Below are 26,476 nucleotides of genomic sequence, written 5' to 3'. Positions count from 1 at the left end.
CTGAACATTTTGTATCCTTGAATATTAAGCACTCAGTCCTCACCATTTTTATGCAAGTTTCTATTATTGCTACTACATCATATTTCACATGGCTGTTTGTGCTTGTAGCTCACCAATCTTACTCATCGCACTTTGTGCATTTGCATACAAAAATTCTAAACCTGTCTTTCTATTCATCGTCGTCCTTCTTATAGAATCATAGAATGGTTACAGCACAGAAGGAGGCCATTTGGCCCTTCATGTCCTTGCCAGCTCTGCAAGAAAATGCAACTCAGCTAGTCCCCCACATTGCCCTTTCCCTGTAGCCATGCAAAATTTTTCTTCTCAGATAGTTCTCTTTTGAAAGCCATGATTGAATCTGCCTCCAATACACCCTAAGGTAGTGCATTCCAAATCCTAACCACTCGCTGCATGGAGATGTTTTTCCTCATGTCGCCTTTGGTTCTTTTGCCATTCACCTTAAAAAATCTGGTTTTAGACCCTCCTGCCAGTGGGAACAGTTTCTTATCTAATCTGTTCAGACTCCTCATGATTTTGAACAATTCCACTAAATGTTCTCTCAACCTTCTCTTCTTTAAGCTGAACAGTCCTAGCTTCTCCATTCTATCCGCATAACTAAAGTCCCTCATCCCTGGTACCATCCTCGTAAATCTTTCCTGCATCCCCTCTAATGCCTTCATATCCTTCCTAAAGTGTGGTGCCCAGAATTGGACACGATACTCCAGTTGAGGCCGAACCAGTGTTTATAAAGGTTCATACCTTCCTTGTTTTTGTACTCTATGCCTCGATGTATAAAGACTAGGATCCCATCTGCCTTTTTAACTTTCTCAACTTGCGCTGTCACCTTCAGCTATTTGTGCGCATACACCCCTAGGTCCCTCTGCTCCTGCACTCCTTTTAGAATTATACTATTTATTTTATATTGGCCCTCCTCATCCTTCCTACCAAAATGTATCACTTCTCTGTATTAAATTTCATCTGCCACATATCTGCCCATTCCACCAGTCTGTCTATGTCCTTTTGAAGTCTGTCACTATGATCCTCACAGTTTTTAATAGTTCTAGGTTTTGTGCCATCTGCAAATTTTGAAATTGTGCCCTGCACACCCATGTCTTAAATCATGAATATGGTTCACAAAAATGAGTGATCCTAGTACCGCGCCCGGGGAACCCCACTGTACAACTTCCTCCAGTCTAAAGAGCAACCATTCGCCACTACACTCTGTTTTCTGTCACTCACCCAACTTCATCTCCCTTCTGTCACTGTCCCTTTAATTCCATGAGTTTTGACTTTGCTGGCAAGCCTGTTATGTGGCACTTTATCAAAAGCCTCTTGGAAGTTCACCTCAACCGTGTTACCCTCATCAACCCTATTACCTCAAAAAACTCAATCAAGTTAGTTTAGCATGATTTGCCTTTAACAAATCTGTGCTAGTTTTCCTTAATTAATCCACATTTGTCTTGGTGACTAGTAATTTTGTCCCAGAATATCATTTCTAAAAGCTTTTTTGTTAGCTGCCAGTCCTTTGTCATGCTTTCTCTTTGCTTCCCTTATTTTTTCACTTTTCCTCTGAACTTTCTATATTCAGCCTGGTTCTTACTTGTAGTATCAACCTGACATCTGTCATAGGCACCTTTTTTCTGCTTTATCTTACTCTCTATCTGTTTCATCATCTAGGGAGCTGTGGCATTGTTTACCCTACCTTTCTGACGCATTGGAATGTACTCTAACTGTACCCGAACCATCTCCTCTTTAAAGGCAGCCCATCGTTCCATTACAGTTTTGTATGCCAATCTGTGATTCCAGTGTATCTTGGCCAGATCTGTTCTCACCCCACTGAAATTGGCCTTTCTCCTATTAAGTTTTTATTATTCCGGTTTGCTCCTTGTCTTTTTCCATAGCTGACATAAACCTTATGATACTATCATCACTGTCCCTTAAATGTTCCCTACTGCCACATGATCCATGTGACTCACCTCATTGCCCAGAACCAGATCCTTCTTCATTGGACCAGTTTTAGTACCTCACTGTTATTTGCTTGCAGATTTATTCCTCTACAACTTTTGAGTTGGAATGCACCCAGTAGTGTACCCATTCCCCCTGCCAATTTAGGTAAAACCGTCCCCAGACACACGAGTGAACCTCCCCGAGTGGGTATTGGTCCCAGGCTTGTTGAGATGCAATCCATCCCTGTTGAATTGGACCCAATGCCCAAAGAATCTGAAGCCCTCCCTCCTGCACCATGCCTCATGCTACGCATTGATCCTCCCTATATTCCTATTTCTGCTCTCACTAGCTGCTCTCCGTGATATCCTTTACCTTGACACCAGGGAGGCCACACAGCATGTGGGACTCATGATGACGGTTACAGAAATGCCTGTCTGGCTCCCGAACTATGGAACCTCCTGTATCGGCTGCATTTCTGCTTTGTTGTTCCTGTGCAGTGCCTTGCCCATTGGCGCCATGGACTGGACCACACTCCTTCAAGTTATCATCACTCCCAGCAGCCTCCAATGCTGGTTTGAGTGGCATATAGCCCAAAGACTCATGCACTTCCTTCTTCATCCCACTCTTCCAGATGGCCACCCATCTACTATCCTGAACTCTTAACTGCCTGTGGGGTGACCACCTCCTGGAGTGGACGTTTCAGGAAACTCTCATCCTCCCTGATGCTTTGCAGTGGCTCCAGCTGCCCCTCAAGCATGGAAATCTGAGCTTGAGCTCAAGCAGCTACATACCTGCTTCCCCCAAGACACATGAAGTGTCCTGAAATCTCCACATGGGGCAAGAGTTGCAAGCAACATGTGTCAGCTGCCCATCCACGATCTAAAAAAGTCTGTATTCCCTCTATTATAATCTAGTTAGCACCTTGATTAAACTATTAATTTTAGTTAATCCCTCTAGACCTGCTATGTTATTAATTTGCTTAATGTACTTGTCCTGCTCATGCTGACAATACTTTTATTTTTTTCACCTTGCTTCCTGACACTCGCTCTCACTACGCTCTGCTGCTCTGTCCACAAACTCCTTCAGCTATGTATTCCTCACCTTGGGGCTTTCCGAACAACCAATCACCTACCTGCTGTCTTGTAATGTTACTCCTTGATTTTATTTTGTTGATTTGTACTTCTAGTGCTCTCTCTCAATGCCCGCTGTCACTTTTATCTGTGGGTCTCTGGCACTGTTTTCCCTCAGGCTTGCTCTCTCTGACGCCTGCTTCCGTTTTTATCTGTGAGTCTCCGACACTGTTTTCCCTCAGGTTTGCTATCTCTGGTGCTGAGTCCCCACCGCTGCTTTTATTTGCTGGTCTCTGGCATTGTTTTCCCTCATCATCACTCTCACCAGTATTCAGAACTAAATAATGGTTGAAGAGCGAGACGCATTACCTGCCTGGTCCTCCTTGACTGCCTGGTGATTTCCCATTCCCTCTTTCCTGCACACCCTTAATCTGCAGAGTGACCACATCTACAAATGTGCTATCTATGAAACTCTCAGCCTTGCAGATGCACTGCAGTGGCGCCAGCTGCCACTCAAACTCTGAAACCCAGAACTTAAGCTGATGACACTTCCTGCACATGTGATTGCCCAGATCAAGCAAAGTTCCTAGAGTTCATACATGGAACAGGATGTGCGTTCTATGGCACTGAGATGCCCTGCCATGACTCTATTTCTTAGACTATTAACTGACTTAACTGAAGACTAACCACCTACTCACCAATCAGCTGCTCCCCTTGTGTTGCCATCACTTTATTTTATGGGAAGTTCACTTAAATGTTTTAGTTTAACTCTTATTATCTATATATCTCACCTTTTAATTTACTGAAAAAATTAGAACCCTTTTAGTATTGCTATCCCTTTTAAAAAAAAATATTGCTATCCCTTGTTTTTAGTTAAAATAGTTTTTAGACTATTTAATTGATCAAGCCTTATTTTGTAGTTGAATAATTTAGATTAAATTAATAGATTACCAATATACGCAGCTGATGTGACTCCTTGACCTGTGACCTCACTTGGTGATATTATTGTTTTTTCCCTCCTGTTCAATTCAGACTCTCAGTCAGTGCTGCTCTGCTCCCGGGCCCCTCCTTTTGTCCGATTATTCAATGATTATTTGCAGTTATATTAATTCATTTAACTAATTAAGCTATAAATTTATTACAGTACTTTATAGTTTCCCAGTCCTAGTTTAAACCATTGCCCTAGTTTAGAAAGAAAAACCTTAATACTCACCACCAATCACCTACCTGCTGTCCTGTGATGTCACTTCTTGCTTTTTTTTGGGAAATATCCATGAAAGGTCCACTGCTGGTGCCTCTGATCAGGTCTGTGCTGATCCCCGTCTCTATGTTTTATTCTCTGCCGCCGCTGCTGTTGTCTTCAAACAGATCCACGCATATCCCCTGCACCCTGTCATGTATTCGCTACTGCTACTGCTGGTGTCTCCGATCAGGTCCGCGCTGTTCCCCTGCTTTCTTTTATTCTTTGCTGTCACTGCCAATGACCCAATCAGGTCCGTGCTGTTTCCTCGCTCTTTCTCTTTTATTCTCCACCACCGTTGCTGGTGTTTCTGATCAGATCAAAATCATGAGGGTTCTGGACAGAGTAGATAGGGAGAAACTATTCCCATTGGCTGAAGGGTCAAGAACCAGAGGATACCAATTTAAGGTGATTAGCAAGACAGCTAGAGGTGACATGAGGAAAATATATTTTATGCAACTGGAATGTGCTCCCTGAGAGTCTGGTGGAGGCAAATTCAGTTGTGGCTTTCAAAAGCAAATTGGATAATTATTTGAAGAGAGAAGATTTTGCAGGGCTACGGGGAAAAGGCAGGGGACTGGGACTCGCTGAGTAACTTGTAGGGAGCCAGCCGAAAACATGATCAGCCGAATGGCCTTTTATGCTGTTACGATTCTATGTGTCTGAGTTCAGGGGCAGAATTGTCCAGACTTGGAAAATCTTTGGCCGTTAAGGCCATTTTTGGGTCCCGACCCCTTACTTAAACAAAAGAGGTAAGTATGGAAAATATACCTAAGGCTTGGCGAGATTGTCGGAAGGTGTATGACAAGTCAGAAATCTCTCTTGTTCAATTTCATAAGAACCTCTATGATATATAATTTATTAATGTGATGCAATAGCTATGTCAGTGGTGTGATCACTTGAAATTAATTACTGCATACGAATATTTTCTGTTGTCCTTGTGTCTTCACAGAGGTAAAGTGGGAATACAGGAATTTACATTAAACTCTACCAAACAATGTAACTGACCTTTATAATATACTGACTAGATCCCAGCTGGAGGACTGTGTTCAATTCTGGGCAATGCCCTTCAAAGCCTTTGAGAGTGTGCAGAGGAGATTTACGAGAATGGTACCGGGGATGCAAGACTTCAGTTACATGGAGAGACTAGAAAAACTGGGGTTGTTCATCTTAGAGGAGGCAAGGTTAAGGGGGGATTGATGCAGCTGCAGCAGCCTTCCGGTTTAATCTTCCAGAAGGCAGCCAATTAAAATCCCGCCTCTGGGACTGCGTCCAATTGGGGATGGCGAACGGCCTCAGGAAGCGGGAGGTCGATTCAGTGTGTCCCATTGTAAGGGCAGCCAGCAGGTTTCACTGTGTCTGCGGTGAGAGTGCTGCTGAGGGGAATGCAGCAGGAGTAGGAGGGATGCAATAAAGGCGCGATCAGTCTGATGGGAGTGGCTGCGACTGCATCACTCCTAGCACTATCGGAGACATCAGTCTCCAGGAGCTGCTCATGCAGTGGCAAGCCTCTGCCAGCAGAATTCATCTGTCTTGCCACTTTTTGCCATTAAAGATAAGAAAACCTTGAACACACACTGCTCTGACCTCACACAGTGCAGCAATTTCCTTTGAGTGTTATGGTGCTGACACAGCGTGTGGCCTGTGTGATACTGGGAAAATTGCAATGTCGGTGGAAGATTGTAGTTAATTAATGACCTCAATTGGCTTCCTGCCGCTGCCGGATAGGTTTCTGACATCGGACTCCGTCTGCCTCTGGGAAAATCATCTGGAAGCGGGACCCCACCTGCAAAGCAGCCGAATGCATTTTTCTCTAAATTTGCTCACCCCTCCCCTCGCCTCCAAGAGCCTGGTAAAATTCATCCCCAGGTGTCCACATAATCCTCCTAATTCTAGCACCATGTTTTAAAATTACAATTGGATAAGATTCCTCGTTACTGATTTTAAACAGTGGGTACACTGTGGTTGTGTAAGCAGAATGTACATACCTGATGCAAGCCTAATATTATTCAAAGTATAGAAGGGAATGCTTAAATTTAGCTGGGAGACAAAGTTAGTTCAACTTAAGAGCAGTGATTCCTGTCCCGATGCATATGAAATTAGTAATACTAATTTGAGCATGTTCTGCACAGTTAAACTATTTTTTCCAAGATTAAGCTACTCTAACATCCCACAGTGAATTGCCATGTGTGAGAGTTGTACAAAAGGAGTTTGATCCTTCAGTCCTCAGAACCCTTAGTTTATCTGGAACTCAAAGTTAATGCTCATCTCATGCAGTGAACCCTATGCCTGTACACCATTGCAAAAGGGAATTGAATATATTTTTGTTGTTGATTGAATGGTTAATTCTAGGCTAAGAGGATAACCTATTTACAATTGTAAAAGTGTATGTTTCTCTCCTTGACTAATGGAAACATGCCAAAGAGAACAATTTTTACTCATCAAGTGACTCAGGCTCTGATGATGAAGAACCCAGGAAGTTCCATGTGCAAATCAAACCTGTGCAACCAAACAATGGGACAGACCACACATTGGAAGAACTGAAAGCATCTATTGGGAATATTACACTTTCTCCCTACCCATCCGTAAGTAATAATTTGATTTTCTATATTAATGATAATGCAAAGCCTCATTTGGGAATTTCAGAAGTACATTAAAATATTCATTGCACACATTTGCCATATTTAACCTCTAGTAGAAACAGTGGTTCTTAGAGGAGCATTGAAAATGTCTATAAAAAGTGTACAATTTATAATTTTAAGTAATATTTTACTGAGAATTGAAGAGCATTTCTTGTAAAGCTTTTGTTACAGTTAAATGAATATCGGCATTATTCTGTAGCATAATTTTGGTAGCTTGTTTAGATAATCAGAAGCCAAAACTTCACTATGGGTGATTGTGACCAAGCCACCGAGATCTGCTGACATTGCTCAGAAGATATATTGTAAGAAGTACGTTATTTGTTATCCAGGTAAATGTTTATTTTAGAATCAACCTGTTTATGTGAGGAAGCAAAGGAAAATTTTAAGCAGTTGCATTAGATAAGCATGGGAACTTTTTTGCTGCTTGCTGTACAGTGTCATAGCATTAATTTATCATCATTAATTGAAGTTAAAGATGAAATTAGGTATCTTGTTCCAAATAGTATAGATTTTTTGGGGATTAAATAGTGCGATCTAGTGAATGTTTCACCTCCCTATTTGGTATTTTGTCCAACCTCGAATTGAGTTAAGTTCTCTGAAAGCCATCTTAAGGGAAATGTTACACTGAATAACTGGTTATCCTGCATCTTCCAACCATTGGTGATTCTGGCACAGCCCACCCAAAACTGATCACAACTTCAGTTGGATAGTTATTTGCCTTTCATAAGCTTCAGCTATTTTTTTATTCAATCATGGGATGTGGGCATCGCTGGCCAGGGCAGCATTTATTGCCCATCCCTAATTGCCCTTGAGAAGATGGTGGTGAGCTGCCTTCTTGAACCGCTGCAGTCCATGTGAGATAGGTACACCCACAGTGCTGTGAGGAAGGGAGTTCCAGGATTTTGACCCAGCGACAGTGAAGGAACAGCGATATAGTTCCAAGTCAGGATGGTGTGTGACTTGGAGGGGAACTTGCAGGTGGTGGTGTTCCCATGCATTTGCTGCCCTTGTCCTTCTAGTTGGTAGAGGTCACAGGTCCGGAAGGTGCTATCTAAGGATCCTTGGTACATTGCTGCAGTGCATCTTGTAGATGGTACACACTGCTGCCACTGTGCGTCGGTGGTGGAGGGAGTGAATGTTTGTGGCTGGGGTGCCAATCAAGCGGGCTGCTTTGTCCTGAATGGTGTCAATTTATCAGTGCCACCGACTCTGCACTTAAAAACTAGCCTTGTTTGAGGGATGTGGAAATTATGCGACTCAGTTAACACTGTAAAAGTCCTTGGATTCTCCCAGATTGGAAGCAGAACAGATCTTTCTGGCTCTTAGTAAAAATAATATTGACAATTGAGCTGTCCTAAGCTGTGCTTATGCACCTTTTATTAATTAACTCAAGGGTATTTTGTTGTCTTGACTGGGGAATTGAGGTGAAGAGTGAAAAAGGAAGTTGAAGGAGAATTAACAAAAATAAATGTTAATACTGGAAACTGTATTAAGAGAATTTTTTTACATCATATAGTAATATTAATCTGACATGCTTAATTTTGAGCTGTATGTATTTGATCTGGACAGCCTCAAGGCCAATGGAAATATTCCACAAGATCTCAAAAGTTTTTAGTGAATAAGATATTTCACCCTTTTAGATTCATTGCTTGTCCTTTTCTTAACCACTTACCTTAGTTTACCTTAGTTATAGCCTTCGATATTCTTAGTTGAAGGTTAGAAGTGTAGTTGAGTACTTACTGCATATTTTAAATAAAAGATTTTGGGCCAAACCTCAAAAATATTTTATATTTTAGAAATCTTTCTTTTGATGTAAATATATTACTGTGTAATTCCACAGATGAGTATTTGACTTAATTACTTTTACTTTCCTCTTTTACATGCTGACTTCAGAGGCATAGTCCAGTAAGTAATTATTTCATCTTTGAAAGGGCTCTTAGTGCGTATTTGCTTATTTGTGTGTGTATATGTGTACAGGTATATATGAATGTGTGTTTGTATTAAATATTGTTACGGTCAAGTGAGGAAGGGTCGATGGGCTTCCCTCTTTTCCCTTTCCCACAACAGGTTTAATTCTTTCTTAAAGTGTTATGTACTGGCCAATTAAGTAGGTGTTTGATCATAACAAGAACCAATTGGACAGGTTTTCTTGAGTTAACAAAGAAAGAGGTTAACTTTATTGTACCTAAACTGAACTAATAAAATAATAAACAACGCGCCAACTTTCACCTTCGCATGCACACTACACACAAATAGGTTACAGAGTGGGGAAAGATAGATTGGTTGAGTTAGAGTCCACAAAAAAGGGTATACTGTTTGTGAGGTTTGGTGATTCGGCTGGCTTCTACCTGAATTCGGTGGTCCAGAGGCTTTTAGTTTGAAGAGGTAAATGACTGGTTTGATTGGTTTCTTGGAGACCGTGGTGCGGGTGATTTCTTCCAACAGGATTTCTGATTGTAGCCAGTGTATGCAAAGGTGGTCAGTCAACAAGCAGGATTTGAAAGCTTTCGAGCTGGAATGGAGAGAGAGGGAGGGACCCCCCCACTTAGGGTCTGCTCATGTCACAGTCCAGTTGCTTCTCCTCTGCTGCAGAGAAAACAACAGCTTAAAACCACAGAAGGGGAAGAGCTTGTCACATGGCAGACACTATGATTCAAACATAGCAATTAGCAATATTTCTCTGCTTGCTGAGAGAACAGGTAGTTCCTTTAAACTTTCTGTGTCTTGGTTCTTGCTGGGAAATTAGCAGACATTTCTTTTCTCTCCTCACAAGCATTGCAGTTTAGGATACAGTGTTGCAAATTAGGTGGTCATCTTAAGCTGAAAGGATAACTTTGCAGGGAGCTTGTCTTTTAAAAATGTCTTTTAAAAAATATCAGTTCAGATCTCAATCAGTGGATTGAAGAAAATTATCATACAACAAAACACATTGGCCTAACAATATATTTATTTGTGTATAGGTGTGTACTAAGAGGAAATTGATGTTTGAAGTTGGTTATTCTAGTTTACTTTCAATAAGTGGGGTCCCCCAAGGGTTAGTGCTAGAACCACTGCTTTTTTTGCTACATGTAAATGACTTCGATCTTGGAGAAGAGAAGGCTAAGAGGAGATTTGATCGAGGTATTCAAAATCATAAGGGGTCTGGACAGAGTAGATAGGGAGAAACTGTTCCCACTCGTGAAAGGATCAAGAATGAGAGGGCACAAATTTAAGGTAATTGGCAAAAGAAACAATGGCAACATGAGGAAAAGCTTCTTCACGCAGCAAGTGTTTCGGATCTGGAATGCACTGCCAGAGAGTGTGGTGGAGGCAGGTTCAATCAAGGCATTCAAAAGGGAATTAGATGGTTACCTGGAAAGGAAGAATGTACAGGGTTATGGGGAGAAGGCAGGAGAATGGCACTAAGTGAATTGCTCACTTGGAGAGCCAGTGCAGACACAGTGGGCTGAACATAGGAACAGGAGTAGGCCATTCAGCCCATCGAGCCTGCTCCACCATTCAGTTAGATCATGGTTGATCATCTACCTCAATGCCACTTTCCCCCGCCATCTCCATATCCCTTGATGTCATTAGTCTCCAGAAATCTCTCAATTTCTGTCTTAAACATGCTCAATGACGGAGCTTCCAAAGCCCTCTGGGGTAGAGAAGTCCAAAGATTCACCACCTTCTGAGTGAAGAAATTCCTCCTTATCTCAGTCTTAAATGGCCTACCCCTTATTCTGAGATTATGTCCCCGGGCTCTAAACTCACCAGCCAGGGGAAACATCCTATCTACATCCACCCTGTCACGCCCTGTAAAAAAATTTTGTAAGTTTCAATGAGATCAGCTCTCATTCTTTGACACACTAGAGAATACAAGCCCAGTTTCCTCAGTCAATGTGGTTTAATTTAAATGCCTTCAGAAATAGCCTAGCAAGCCACTCAGTTGTATCTAACCGCTACGAAGTCAATAAAGAATGAAACCGGATGGACACCTGGCATCGACCTAGGCACCGGAAATGACAACGGCAAATCCAGCCCTGTCGATTTTGCAAAGTCCTCCTTACTAACATCTGGGGGCTTGCGGCAAATTTGGGAGAGCTGTCCCACAGACTAGTCGAGCAACAGCCTGACATAGTCATACTCACGAATCATACCTTACAGACAATGTCCCAGACACTGCCATCACCATTCCCGGGTATGTCCTGTCCCACCGGCAGGACAGACCTAGCAGAGGTGGCGGCACAGTGGTATGCAGTCGGGAGGGAGTCGCCTTGGGAGTCCTCAACATTGACTCCGGACTGCATGAAGTCTCATGGCACCAGGTCAAACATGGGCAAGGAAACCTCCTGCTGATTACCACCTTCCGCCCTCCCTCAGCTGATGAATCAGTACTCCTCCATGTTGAATAGCACTTCGAGGAAGCACTGAGGGTGGCAAGAGCACAGAATGTACTCTGGGTGGGGGACTTCAATGTCTATCACCAAGAGTGACTCGGTAGCACCACTGCTGACCGAGCTGGCCGAGTCCTAAAGGACATAGCTGCTAGACTGGGTTTGCAGCAGGTGGTGAAGAAATCAACAAGAGGGAAAAACATATTTGACCTCGTCCTCACCAATCTGCCTGCTGCAAATGCATCTGTCCATGACAGTATTGGTAGGAATGACCACCGCACAGTCCTTGTGGAGACGAAGTCCCGCCTTCATATTGAGGATACCCTCCATCGTGTTGTGTGGCACTACCACCGTGCTAAATGGGATAGATTTCGAACAGATCTAGCAATGCAAAACTGGGATTCCATGAGGCACTATGGGCCATCAGCAGTAACCACAATCTGTAACCTCATGGCCCGGCATATCCCCCATTCTACCATTACCATCAAACCGGGAGACCAACCCTGGTTCAATGAAGAGTGCAGGAGGGCATGTCAGGAGCAGCACCAGGCATACCTCAAAATGAGGTTTCAACCTGTTGAAGCTACAAGTTGGGACTACTTCAGTGCAACTGCGTAAGCAGCATGCGATAGACAGAGCTAAGCAATCTCCTCACCAACATATCAGATCTAAGCTCTGCAATCCAGGCACATCCAGTCGTGAATGGACAATTAAACAACTAACTGGAGGAGGTGGCTCCACAAATATCCCCATCCTCAATGATGGGGGAGCCCAGCACATCAGTGCAAAAGAGAAGGCTGAAGCATTTGCAATAATCTTCAGCCAGAAGTGCCGAGTTGATGATCCATCACGGCCTCCTCCTGAAGTCCTCAGCATCACAGATGTCAGTCTTCAGCCAATTTGATTCACTCCGCATGATATCAAGAAATGACTGAAGGCATTGGATACTGCAAAGGCTGTGGGCCCTGACAACATTCCGGCAACAGTACTAAAGACCTGTGCTCCAGAATTTGCCGCACCCCTAGCCAAGCTGTTCCAGTGCAGCTACAACACTGGTATATACCCTGCAATGTGGAAAATTGCCGAGGTATGTACTGTACACAAAAAATAGGAATGGTCCGACCCGGCCAATTATCGCCCCATCAGTCTACTCTCAGCGATCAGTAAAGTGATGGAAGGTGTCGTCGACAGTGCTATCAAGCGGCACTTGCTTAGCAATAACCTGCTCAGTGCCGCTCAGTTTGGGTTCCGCCATGGCCACTCAGCTCCTGACCTCATTACAGCCTTGGTTCAAACATGGACAAAAGAGCTGAACTCAAGAGGAGGTGAGAGTAACTACCCTTGACATCAAGGCAGCATTTGACCGAGTATGGCATCAAGCAGCCCTAGCAATACTGGAGTCAATGGGAATCGGGGGAAAACTCTCCGATGGTTGGAGTCGTACCTAGCACAAAGGAAGATGGTTGTGGTTGTTGGAGGTCAATCATCTGAGCTCCAGGACATCACTGTAGGAGTTCCTCAGGGTAGTGCGCTAGGCCCAACCATCTTCAGCTGCTTCATTAATGACCTTCCTTCAATCATAAGGTCAGAAGTTTGCTGATGATTGCACAATGTTCAGCACCATTTGCAATTCCTCAGATACTGAAGCAGTCCATGTAGAAAAGCAACAAGACCTGGACAATATCCAGGATTGGGCTGATAAAGAACAAAGAACAGTACAGCACAGGAACAGGCCATTCGGCCCTCCAAGCCTGCGCTGATCTTGATGCCTGCCTAAACTAAAACCTTCTGCACTTCCGGGGACCGTATCCCTCTATACCCATCCTATTCATGTATTTGTCAAGATGCCTCTTAAACGTCATTATCGTACCTGCTTCCACCATCTCCCCCGGCAGCAGGTTCCAGGCACTCACCACCCTCTGTGTAAAGAACTTGCCTCGCACGTCCCCTCTAAACTTTGCCCCTCTCACCTTAAACCTATGTCCCCTAGTTAACTGACTCTTCCACCCTGGTAAAAAGCTTCTGACTATCCACTCTGTCCATGCCGCTCATAATTTTGTAAACCTTTATCATGTCACCTCTCCACCTCCGTCGTTCCAGTGAAAACAATCCGAGTTTATCCAACCTCTCCTCATAGCTAATGCCCTCCAGACCAGGCTACATCCTGGTAAACCTCTTCTGTACCCTCTCCAAAGCCTCCACGTCCTTCTGGTAGTGTGGCGACCAGAATTGCACGCAATATTCTAAGTGTGGCCTAACTAAAGTTCTGTACAGCTGCAGCATGACTTGCCAATTTTTATACTCTATGCCCCGACCGATGAAGACAAGCATGCCCTATGCCTTCTTGACTAACTCATCCACCTGCATTGCCGCTTTCAGTGACCTGTGGACCTGTACGCCCAGATCTCTCTACCTGTCAATACTCCTAAGGGTTCTGCCATTTACTGTATACTTCCCACCTGCATTCGATCTTCCAAAATGCATTACCTCACATTTGTCCGGATTAAACTCCATCTGCCATTTCTCCGCCCTAGTCTCCAACCGATCTATGTCCTGCTGTATCCTCTGACAGTCCTCATCACTATCTGCAACTCCACCAACCTTTGTGTCGTCCGCAAACTTACTAATCAGACCAGCTACATTTTCCTCCAAATCGTTTATGTATACTACAAACAGCAAAGGTCCCAGCACTGATCCCTGCGATACACCACTAGTCACATCCCTCCATTCAGAAAAGCACCCTTCCACTGCTACCCTCTGTCTTCTATGACAGAGCCAGTTCTGTATCCATCTTGCCAGCTCGCCTCTGATCCCGTGTGACTTCACCTTTTGTACCAGTCTGCCATGAGGGACCTTGTCAAAGGCTTTACTGAAGTCCATATAGATAACATCCACTGCCCTTCCTTCATCAATCATCTTTGTCACTTCCTCAAAAACTCAATCAAATTAGTGAGACACGACCTCCCCTTCACAAAACCATGCTGCCTCTTGGTAATAAGTTTGTTTGTTTCCAAATGGGAGTAAATCCTGTCCCGAAGAATCCTCTCTAATAATTTCCTTACCACTGATGTAAGGCTCACCGGCCTATAATTTCCTGGATTATCCTTGCTACCCTTCTGAAACAAAGGAACAACATTGGCTATTCTCCAGTCCTCTGGGACCTCACCTGTAGCCAATGAGGATGCAAAGATTTCTGTCAAGGCCCCAGGAATTTCTTCCCTTGCCTCCCTTAGTATTCTGGGGTAGATCCCATCAGGCCCTGGGGACTTATCTACCTTAATGCTTTGCAAGACACCCAACACCTCCTCCTTTTTGATAATGAGATGACTGAGACTATCTGCACTCCCTTCCCGAGCTCATCATCCACCAAGTCCTTCTCTTTGGTAAATACTGATGCAAAGTACTCATTTAGTACCTTGCCCATTTCCTCTGGCTCCACACATAGATTCCCTTCTCTGTCCTAGAGCGGGCCAACCCTTTCCCTAGTTACCCTCTTGCTCTTTATATATGTATAAAAAGCCTTGGGATTATCCTTAATCCTGTTTGCCAATGACTTTTCATGACCCCTTTTAGCCCTCCTGACTCCTTGCTTAAGTTCTTTTCTACTGTCTTTATATTCCTCAAGGGATTCATCTGTTCCTTGCCTTCCAGCCCTTATGAATGCTTCCTTTTTCTTTTTGACTAGGCTCACAATATCCCGCGTTATCCAAGGTTCACGAAACTTGCCAAACTTATCCTTCTTCCTCACAGGAACATGCTGGTCCTGGATTCTAATCAACTGACATTTGAAACACTCCCACATGTCAGATGTTGATTTACCCTCAAATAGCCGTCCCCAATCTAAATTCTTCAGTTCCTGCCTAATATTGTTATAATTAGCCTTCCCCCAATTTAGCACCTTCACCCGAGGACTACTCTTATCCTTATCCACAAGTACCTTAACATTTATGGAATTATGGTCACTGTTCCCGAAATTCTCCCCTACTGAAACTTTGACCACCTGGCCGGGCTCATTCCCCAATACCAGGTCCAGTACGGCCCCATCCCTAGTTGGACTATCTACATATTGTTTCAAGAAGCCCTCCTGGTTCCTCTAAGTGGCAAGTAACATTCGTGCCACACAAGTACCAGGCAATGACCATCTCCGACAAGAGAGAATCTAACCATCTCCTCTTGGACGTTCATTGGCATTCCCATCGCTGAATCCCCCAGTATCAATATCCTGGGGTTACCATTGACCAGAAACTATAAATACCGTGGCTACAAGAGCAGGTCAGAGGCTTGGAATCCTGCAGCGAGTAACTCACCTCTTGACACCCCAAAGCCTGTCCACCATCTACAAGACACACATCAGGAGTGTGATGGAATACTGTCCACTTGCCTGGATGGGTGCAGTTGTAACAACACTCAAGAAGCTCGACACCATCCAGGACAAAGCAGCCTACTTGTTTGGCACCCCGTTCACAAACATTCACTCCCTCACCATCTTCACAAGGGCAATTAGGGATGGGCAATAAATGCTGGCCCAGCCAGCGATGCCCACATCCCATGAATGAATATAAAAAAAGTCTCTCCTCATAAGACCATCCCAGGGGTTAGTGTGGTGAACCTCTGTTGCGCTCCCTCTATGACAAGTATATCATTCTTTAGATAAGGAGACCAAAACAGTACTCCAAAACGGCACAGTGGTTAGCACCGCAGCCTCACAGCTCCAGGGACCCGGGTTCGATTCTGGGTACTGCCTGTGCGGAGTTTGCAAGTTCTCCCTGTGTCTGTGTGGGTTTCCTCCGGGTGCTCCGGTTTCCTCCCACATGCCAAAGACTTGCAGGTTGATAGGTTAATTGGCCATTATAAATTGCCCCTAGTATAGGTAGGTGGTAGGGAAATATATAGGGACAGGTGGGGATTTGATAGGGATATGGGATTAGTGTAGGATTAGTATAAATGGGTGGTTGATGGTCGGCACAGACTCGGTGGGCCGAAGGGCCTGTTTCAGTGCTGTATCTCTAAACTAAACTAAACTAAGATGTTGTCTAACCAAGGCTCTATACAATTGCAGCAAGACATCTTTCTTCTGTACTCAAGTCCCCTTGTGATGAAGGCCAACATACCATTTGCCTTCCTTATTGATTGTTGTACCTGCATGCTAGCTTTTAGTAACTCATGAACAAGGACACCCAGGTCCCTTTGGACACCAATACTTCCCAACCTCTTACCATTTAAGAAATATTCTGTCTGTTTTTTACCATAGTGGATAACTTCATATTTATTCACAGTATATTCCATCTGCCATGTTCTTGACCATTGACTTAGCCTGTCCAAGTCCACTTGAAGCCTCCTTGCATCTTCCTCACAACTTGCATTCCCCCCTAGCTTTGTGTCATCAGCAAACTTGGAAATATTACATTCAGTCCCCACATCCAAATCATTGATATATGTTGTGAACAGCTGTGCCCACGCGCTGTTCCTTACAGTACCCCACTAGTAACAGCCTGCCATCCTTAGAATGACCCATTAATTCCTACTCTCTGCTTTCTGTCTGTTAACCAATTCTGAATCCATACTAGTATACTACCCTCATTTCCATGCGCTCTGATTTTGTTTACTAACCTCCTGTGTTGGACTTTATCAAAAGGCTTCTGAAAATCCAAATACACCACATCCACTGGTTCTCCTTTATCTATGCTACAAGTAACATCCTCAAAAAAACTCCAACAGGTTTGTCAAACTTGATTTCCCTTTTATAAATCCATGTTGACTCTGCCCAATTTTACTATTATTTTCTAAGTGTCCAGTTATCACATCCTTATAATAGATTCTAACATTTTCCCTACTATTTACATCAAACTAACAGGCCTGTAGTTCTCCGTTCTCCCTCGCCCTCCCTTCTTAAGTAGTGGGGTTACATTTGCCACAGTCTGCAGGAACCTTTCCAGAATCTATAGAATTTAACGACCAATGCATCCACTATCTCTAATGCCACCTCCATCAACACTCTGGGATGTGGCTCATCTGGTCCAGGGGATTTATCAACCTTCAATCCAGTTAATGTTTCAAGTACTGCCTCTTTACCAATACTAATTTCTTTCAGTTCCTCAGTTTCACAAGTCCCTTGGTTGCCTAGTATTTCTGGGAGATTTTCTATCTCTTATTCCATGAAGCCAGACACAAAGTCATTGTTTAGTTTCTCTGCCATTTCCCTGTTCTCCACTATAAATTCTCCTGTCTGTAATGGGCCCACATTTGTCCGAGCTAATCCCAGCTGTGCTAACTGGCCTCCTTCTGTGCTAAAACAATTCTGTGATTCTTTGAGCGATGGTGGGGCAACAAGATAGGTGATGAGGAATTGTGGGGGGGGGTGTTGGGGGAAGGGAGGATGGCATGAATGTGGGGGATGGAGGGATGATGGCATGGGAGTGGGTGAGGGAATGGCCTGGGAGGTGTGGAATGGGGATGGGATGGCCTGGCATGGGAAGGTTGGAATGAGGGCGGGGATGGCATAGGAAGAAGAGGTGGGATGGGATGGGGCTGATGTGTGAGGGATGAAAGGAATGAAATCTGTACGCCATGCGAGGGATGGCATGGGAAGGATAGGATGGAAAGGGGATTTAAAGAAGTACTGTTGCAATAACCATACTAATTTCACCGCAAATATTTTTCAGGTCTCTGCTAGTTTAGTAGGAATAAAATTTGAATTGCAGTATTAATGCATTTCTGAATTAATTTTTGTTTTTCTATTCCAGAATGCAATGAAAAGAAATTCATCTAGTAAGTATGGTCGATAGATTTTTGATTTGTATTTTACTCTCAACAATTGAGATTGTAACTTACTTGAATGTATTGCCAGACTATTTTCTCATTGTCACGTTTGGGAAAACTGAAGAAATAAATCCTAGCATACATTTAACCCATAATTATATTGTGAATTTGGCTTTCTATTGGCAATCCTATTGCTTGGTTTTAATTGAAGTGATTATCCAACCCTTTAGTTAATAAATTAATATACTTGCTTTGCTGCAGTCATCTAATATTAGACTGCTGCAGGCTTACTTCGAGACTGAATTTGTTCAGGTTATTTTAATGAATGTTGCAGAAAATTTAGCAGGCAGAAAGTTGTTAGATTTCCTAATACATGCAAAGTTTTTTTAAAAATGTATTCATGCAGTGTGGGCTTCACTGGCAAGGCCAACATTTGTTGCCTATTCCTAATTGCCCTTAACTGAGTGGCTTGCTACTCCACTTCAGTCAGCAGTTAAGAGTCAACCTGTGGATCTGGAGTCACATAAAGGCCGTTAGTGAACCAGATGTGTTTTTACAACAATCAGTAGTTACATGGTCACCATAGCTTTTTATTCCTGATTTATTTATTAATTTAATTTAAATTTCCCAACTGGCTTGGTGGGATTTGAATTCATGACACTGGATCATTAGTTCCGGCCTCTGGATTAATAATCCTGTAACATAACCACAATGCTACTGTACCCTGCATAGCTTGTTGCAGTGTAGATTGATGTAGGGATAGGTGTAGTGGTCACATCCTAAAAGATTAAGACTAAATACCCATGAAAGGGATCATTTAGAATTCTTAACTTAAATTCAGCTTTATAGTATTATTGTACTCTGCCAGCACGTAAAGTGCTATTGAAAAACATACAAACCCAATGGGCAGTGGTCTGATCCTTGACCCCATTGGGGGTCCAATGCCCAATCACAGCAATAAAGGCCTGCTCGGATCTGCAAAATAAAAACCCGACCTGAGCCCGACAGAACCACATCCGACCTGAGCCCGACCCGGCCCGAGTGCTTCCATTTTTTTCCGCGCCCGGCCCAACCTGACCATCAGTTAACTTACCTTCCGTTTTTATTTTCTTGCTGATCTGCATAAGTTTAAAATAACTGTAACAAAACCACCTTTGTAGTCCAAAAATTAAATTAACAGTGGAGCCACTTACCTGTGATAGAGTGTGTCCGATCCGACCTGAGCCTGAATGCCAGACCCGGAAGTGCGACCCGACCTGACCCGAACCCAACACATGTCGTCGGGTTCGGGTCGGGTAGCATGCCTTTACACAGCAGTGTGGGGAAGACTGGGGTGTTACAACCTTCGGAGTCTTTCTGTGGGCAGGGTGAGAGTTGATTGTGGAGTAGCTTGGGGGGCTGGGGGAAGCATTCCTACTCCTTCTCGCCCACAAGCAATGCTGTAATGGCGTATATCTTCTCTCTAAAGCTGTCGTTACCTCCCTTCAGCTGCCAGCTTTCCCAAGGCCTGGAAAATTTGGCCTGACCACTGTTAAACCTGCATAGCTGGTTAAATCAGAGGCTGCCAGCCTCATTAAAATATTTAAATTGCCATCCTGCCTCCTGGGAAAAGGTTGGCTTCTTCCCCATCCCACCCCACTTGTGTTACTCTCTAGAAAGCCCCATGGTGACAGATAAAGCAGGAGTCAATCTTCACACACTTTTATAAGCATTTATTCACAGAGCGTGTTATAAACATGTATCTTCTAAATTCAAATCCCAGTTCTAGTCTGTTCCTTTTTATAGGGATCTAAGTGAATTACTATTTAATTCCTCCACCTGCATCTGTCCAGTTAAAAACAATTAATATACAATTAACTCCTTGTCCCGCCTCCATTTAACTTGCAAGTGGGTAGGTTGGAGACAGTTTGGGGTCAGGTTTCAGAGTTTTAGAACTTTAACCCTAACCCACTCATTTTTGGGTGTAAACGTTCACCCTCGTGTTTCCACTTTTGAGTTAGTCCAAAATTAGAACTCAAAAATATAAAATAGTCACTAATAAATTCAGTAAGGAAATCAGGAGAAATATCTTTACCCAGAGAGTGACTGGAATGTGGATCTGCCGAGCACAGGAATAGTTGAGACGAATAGCATACATTAATTTAAATGGAAATTAGATAAACACATCAGGGAAACAGGAATAGAAAATATATGCTATGGCAGAGTGAAGAGGCGTGGGCGAAGGCTCGTATGTAGCATAACCACTGGCATGGATTACTTAGACTGAATGACCTGTTTCTGTGCTGTACATTCTATGAATTGAATAGTAAAGGTGATGGGAAGGAGAGGTGCTTGACTGATATTTGCAAATCAAATGTTAATGCAATTCACAACTTTTTGCCTTGGTACCTGCTGCAGGATTACACAGATACACACCATCTCTAAGGATTTTTGGTTTGATTAACACGCTTTTGTCCTTTTTATATTTTTGAACAGGTGAAACAATTATGAACTTTCTGAAGATTAACAGCTAATAAAAAAAAAATGCAACAGTGAAAATTATAATATCTTTGTTGGTAGCAGTGTTAACATTACTAAAGCGAATTATTAAAGTTATCCCTACAGGAGAGATGAGATTTTATTTTACACAGAGTGTTATTGTGATCTGGAATGCACTGCCATAAAGCGACACAGTGGCGCAGTGGTTAGCGGCGCAGTGGTTAGCACCGAAGCCTCACAGCTCCAGCGACCCGGGTTCAATTCTGGGTACTGCCTGTGCGGAGTTTGCAAGTTCTCCCTGTGACCGCGTGGGTTTTCGCCAGGTGCTCCAGTTTTCTCCCACAGCCAAAGACTCGCAGGTTGATAGGTAAATTGGCCATTATAAATTGCCCCTAGTATAGGTAGGTGGTAGGGGAAAATAGGGAAGGTGGGAATGTGGTAGGAATATGGGATTCGTGTAGGATTAGTATAAATGGGTGGTTGATGGTCGGCACGGACTCGGTGGGCCGAAGGGCCTGATTCAGTGCTGTATCTCTAAATAAATAAATAAAAATAAATAAAAGGAAGCTGATTCAACAGTAACTTTCAAAATGAAATTGGATTTATACTTCAAAAGAAAATTTTTCAGGATTATGGGGAAAGAGTTATTTAGCTCTTTCAAAGAGTTGGCACAGGCACGATAAGCCGAATAGCTGCCTTCTGTGCTGCAAAATTCTCTGATACAGAAATGTTTACACTCCTAAATAAATTTCCTACAGTTACTGTATCATGTACTCAAAAAGGAATTGTTATGAGGTTTAGAAAAGATTTAATAAGTTAACTTGAAATGTTTATAAAGATTTGAGGATCATGTTTTATTAATATTCCAACATTTTTGAAAACTTTAAGGAGCCTATTATATTCAAATACTTTGAATGATATTCAGCATTTTCCCTTTTGTCTCCCTTCTCTTAGGTGAAGAGCTGGTTAGATCAAGATCAAGTGTTCCATCACCTGAGTAAGTCAATAAGGCAATAAATAGAAGGGTAGTAACTTTTTATAACACTTGGAGAGGAACACAAAGTTGGGTCAGCTAAAGAGCAGTCATGTGTTAGAAATTGATAACAACCCTGTTCCCTCAATGGTATTTGTAGCCAATATTGTAGAGCCCAGTTCCTGTTGAGATCATAAACTGCACCCCATGAGCTGCTTAAGACTTGACAAAATGTGAATTTTTCCCCACTTTTTATTTTGCTGAACAGGATAATAAAACCAATAGTGACTACTGATGTTTAGGCTATATTGAGTAAATTATTGTTCTTTTAGCTGTGGTAGTAACCTTGAATATGTTATGAGACATTTAGTCATTAGCTTCAGTAATTCTGATATTCATCACTTGCATCAGACAAAAATTGATATGTTACCTCATTTTCTTATCCTTTCTGATTTAAAAAGTAATGCTGGCTACAAAAAAATGTATTTTTTTTAAAGTGGCAAATTATGAAAATCCCTAGTATATTGTGAAGAAATTCTGCGTAGTGTCTTCAGAGCATTTATTTTTTGCAGCTGGAATAGATGAATAGTCATTTAATGCTGTTCATGAGAGAAGAGCAGAAGTGTACATTCCTGGAAGGGAAGTGGCAGTGAATTAAACACTGATACAAAAGCAAAATACTGTGGGAAATCTGAAAGAAAATAGAAAATGCTGGAAATACTCAGCAGGTCTGGCAGCATCTGTAGAGAGAAACAGCAGAGTTTATTAATAGTTCTTCAAATCATGTAACAATAGGTCTGGGCAGTTCTTACACTTAACATTCAGTGCCAGGAGTTAGAGACAGATGTAGGCTCACTATGTGATGCATGCAGAACAGGGATGAATTGCAATTTTTGAAGGAATTATTTTTTTTAAATCTACAAAATGAATTTTAATAGTTGTAATCTCCAGGAATTTTTGATTTTAGTCTGGTAATCATCTTCATTACCATGCATCCATTAACACATCAGTAAGAAATAAAGAACCTGCAATTATATAACACCTTTCATGATCTCAGGACATTCTAAAGCACTTCACAGTGGTGAAGTACTTTTGAAATATAGTCACTGTTGTAGGCAGATGGGAAAGCCAATTTGCACACAGCAAAGTCCTACAAACAGCAAGAAGATAAATAACCAGGTAATCTATTTTAGTCATGTTGGTTGATGGATATATTTGGCCAGGATACAGATGCCTGAGTTACATGGATCCCCCAAAAAATCAAACTTTTTTGTATACTGCAATAGCAGATTTTACTGTAAAACAAAAAGATCTATGTAAAGTTCAAAACTAGTTCCTGACAAGGTCCTGCTTCCAGTGCTAAAGACTGTGTACCAGAGGTAACTGCTTCCCTAGTGAAGCTGATCTGGGACAGCTGTGATATGGGGATCCACTTCACAATGTTAAAGATTACTTAGGTATGTCCTGTTCACAGAAAGCAGGATAAATCTAACCTGGGTTACGAAGTTCCTCTCTCCATTCAGCAGTAATCTGCTCATTGATGGAAGATTGGATTCCGCCAGACCTCATAACAGCCTTGATCCAAACATGGATGCAAGAATGGAATGCTACAGGTGAGGCGATAAAACTGCCCTTAACATCAAGGCAGTATTTGATTAAGTATAGCACAGAAGAGCCCTGGTAAAACTTTTGAATGTGGTCAAGGGGAAAATCCTGCAATGGTTGAAGATATACCTGTTGCAAAAAAAATGACAGTGGTGGTTGGAGGCCAATCATAACTACCCAGAACATAGCAACAAGAGCAGGCAATTTACCATTCAGTTAGATAATGGCAGATCTGTTTATCCGCTTCATTTTACCTTCCTTCATTCTATAAATATCCCTTACCTATCAAAAATTTATCAGCCAGTCTTGAAAATTACAATTCACCCAGAATCCACAGCTTTTTGGGGAAAAGAGTTCCAGAATCTCATACAGTTTGCGTGAAAAGATCTCCTCTTAAGCTGTCCCTCGGGAACGAGGATGACTTTCTTCCACTCCAGGGTTGTGAGTCATTAGGTAACTGAATTGTCCAATCCTGATACTCCAGGTCCCGAAGATTCATTTTGAGGGGGTGGAAGATGCCTGTGTGTGGGTTCTTTTAACGTGGGGTGGCCATTGCACACCGACTACCGCATGGTCCGAGCGAAGCAAGGTCTTTGTCCAATGGCAGGGATGGCCGAGACGATTGGAGACCAGGCTGTGCTACATGGCTGGGGACTAATGCATACGCATGGCCAGCATGTTCAGCTGGCAAGCCTGGGAGAAGGCCGTGTGAACCTGCGTCAGGGTGTTCTTGAAGGGGTAGCTGAAAGCCTGCTCCAAGGGCTCCTGTGCAGGAGCAGTGCAAAAATGCCTCTTGATTTCACCCCTAACTGATTTAGCTTAATTTTAAAATTGTGCCCCTTTGTTTTGGATGCCCCCACAAGAAGAAATAGTTTCTCATTATGAACCTGTTGAATCCCTTCATCATCATAAAGATCTCTTAGAACACCCTCAATTTTCTAAACTTAAGGAAATACAACCTGTCATCAGTTTAACCCTTTAAGTCCTGGTCATGAACCTGTGCTGATTCTTTCCAAGGCTAATACATCTTTCCTGAGGTTTGATACTCAAAACTGAACACAATCTGATCAAGGCCCTATGAACTGAAGAATCACTTCCTCACTTTTGTATTACAACCCCTTAAATACTTTTTAAGGGGGTTTTTGTACCTGTACGCCAGCTTTTTGTGATTTGTGTGCATGGATACTTAAATCCCTTTGCTCATCTGCAGCTCCTAGTCTCTCACCACTAAGGAACTATTGTAATTTATCATTCTCAGATCCGAAGTGGGTGGTCTAACACTTCCCCACATTGAACTCCATCTGCCAAAGTTTTGCCCACTTACTTCAGATATATGTATCTCTGTGTAGCTTCCTGCTCCCATCTAGACCACTTACTGTATCTTCTCACTCAGTGTCATCTACAAGCTTGGATATCCAATTCTCTCTTCCTTCATCCAAGCCATTAATATATGTGTTACAAATCTGAGGCCCCAATATAGATCCCCAGGGAACACCAGTTGTCACATCTTGCAAATCAGAACCTTCACTTTATCTCTACTCTCAGTCTCCTACTTTCCAACCTATGTCACAAGGGGATATGAGGATAGTGTGGGAAAAAGGCATTGAAGTGGATGATCAGCCATGATTGTATTGAATGGCGGGGCAGGCTTGCTGGGCTGAATGGCCTACTCCTGCTTCTGTGTTCCTTCCTACAAGGGAACCGCCAGTTCAGTACGCTTTCATTATGATATCTTATCAATTCCTTTTCAAAGTCCGTACAGACAACATCCTTTGGCATACCTCTATTCATGTTAGTGACCTCCTCAAAAATTCAACTGGATTAGTTAGACACGACTTATCCTTCACAGATCCATAATTAGATCAGTTCATTCATGTCCAAGTGCTCAGTCACTGTCTCTGGTAACACATTCCAGTACCTTCTCCAGAATTGATGTTAAACTGATGTGTCGATAGTTACTTGCTTTCTCCTTCCCTTCTTAAATAATGGACAAACAATTTTCCAATCCAAAGCCACAATCCTGAATCTTGAGAGCTTTAGAAAATTATAACTAATGCATCTGCAATTTCCTCATCTATTTCTTTTCATATTGCAGGTCAGTTCAGGCAGTTTCCTGAGCTCAAACATCTTCAGCTCTTTCAATAATGACCTTCTCTCCATCAAAGAGATTTTAGTATGGGGCAGTTTACAGACAGTTCCACAGTGCTCAGGTCCATTCATATCTACTGTAATACAGAAGCAGCCCTTGTCAGCTTATAGTAGGACCTAGATAATATCCAGACTTGGGCTGACAAGAGGCAAGTAACTATCACACTACATAAATGCTATGTAATAACCATCTTGCACAAGCAGAAGACCAGCTAACCCCCCTTTACCTTCAGTGGCACCACTTTTGCCAACTCCTCCGCCATTGACATTCTGGAGAGCATCATTAACAGATGTTGCACCAGCCATATCAGCAAGAGCAGGGCAGAGGCTGGGCACTCTGACAAGTGGCTCACTTCCTGGCCTCTTATAATCTCTCCAGCATTTACAAGGCTCAAGTCAGGTGTGTGATTAAATACTGACCACTTGTCTGGCTAGGTGCAGCAATAATAACACTAGAGGTTTAACACCATCCAGGACAGAACACTTAATTGGTGTACCTGCCAGTGGCGTCGGTGTACACCCTTTCCGCCACCAGTGCAGTATGTGTAATCTGGAGGATGCACTGCAGCAGCTCACCAAGGTTACTTTGACAGTTACTTCCTGGCATGTGATTTCTGCCACAAAGGAGAATAAAAAAGAAATATTATGGAAACACCATCACCTACAAGGTCACCACTGAAGTCGCACACTAACCTACCTTAGACGTCATAGTTTCTACTTCATCAGTGGGTCAGAATCCTGGATTCTCTTACCTAATGCCATTTTGGGGGTGGGTCCCACCACCAGCACCATTTCAACATACCTAGGGATAGATAATATATACAAAAATAAAAGCAAAATACTGTGGATGCTGGAAATCTGAAATATGAAAATGCTCAGCTATACAACTTTTCCAACATGCCAAGACCAAAAAGTAAAAACATTATTGTTCATAATTAGGGTTCAGGTAGCTCTTTTTGGCCTCGTAATTTTTAAAATATGTGCATTGGATCTGTTTGAATCTGGATAGTATTTAATTATTAGAAGTCATAAAAAGGTAGAGAAAGTTTCTTTTTAGGCAAGGGATCTCTGAATCCACAAAAGGGGAGGCACCAAGATTCTGGTGTAATTTCTTCCTTTGAACTTGCATGCTGATGGAACTCAAAGGTCTCGATATGATGTTTATAGTCTCAGCTAGACTCAGTGATTACAGTCTTGTCTCTGAGAACTGAGAGTTTTGGTTTAAAATCTCAATCCAGAAT

The 26,476-nt window shown here is 42.7% G+C and overlaps 1 protein-coding gene across 1 annotated transcript in view; it reads left to right on the top strand.

Annotated features, from left to right (window-relative positions):
• The window catches only part of fcho2 (FCH and mu domain containing endocytic adaptor 2), a 311,078-nt gene that overhangs the window by 171,223 nt on the left and 113,379 nt on the right, over positions 1-26,476 (top strand). Inside the window, exons 13-16 of the mRNA XM_068029556.1 lie at positions 6,675-6,842; positions 8,793-8,804; positions 18,016-18,040; positions 21,464-21,506. Of these exons, the coding sequence (XP_067885657.1) occupies positions 6,675-6,842; positions 8,793-8,804; positions 18,016-18,040; positions 21,464-21,506 (248 nt within the window). The remainder of the gene's footprint in view (positions 1-6,674; positions 6,843-8,792; positions 8,805-18,015; positions 18,041-21,463; positions 21,507-26,476) is intronic.

Source organism: Heterodontus francisci, chromosome 4 (genome assembly GCF_036365525.1).
Source record: "Heterodontus francisci isolate sHetFra1 chromosome 4, sHetFra1.hap1, whole genome shotgun sequence".
Taxonomy (NCBI): Eukaryota; Metazoa; Chordata; class Chondrichthyes; order Heterodontiformes; family Heterodontidae; genus Heterodontus; species Heterodontus francisci.
This window is presented reverse-complemented; position numbering and strand designations above follow the sequence as displayed.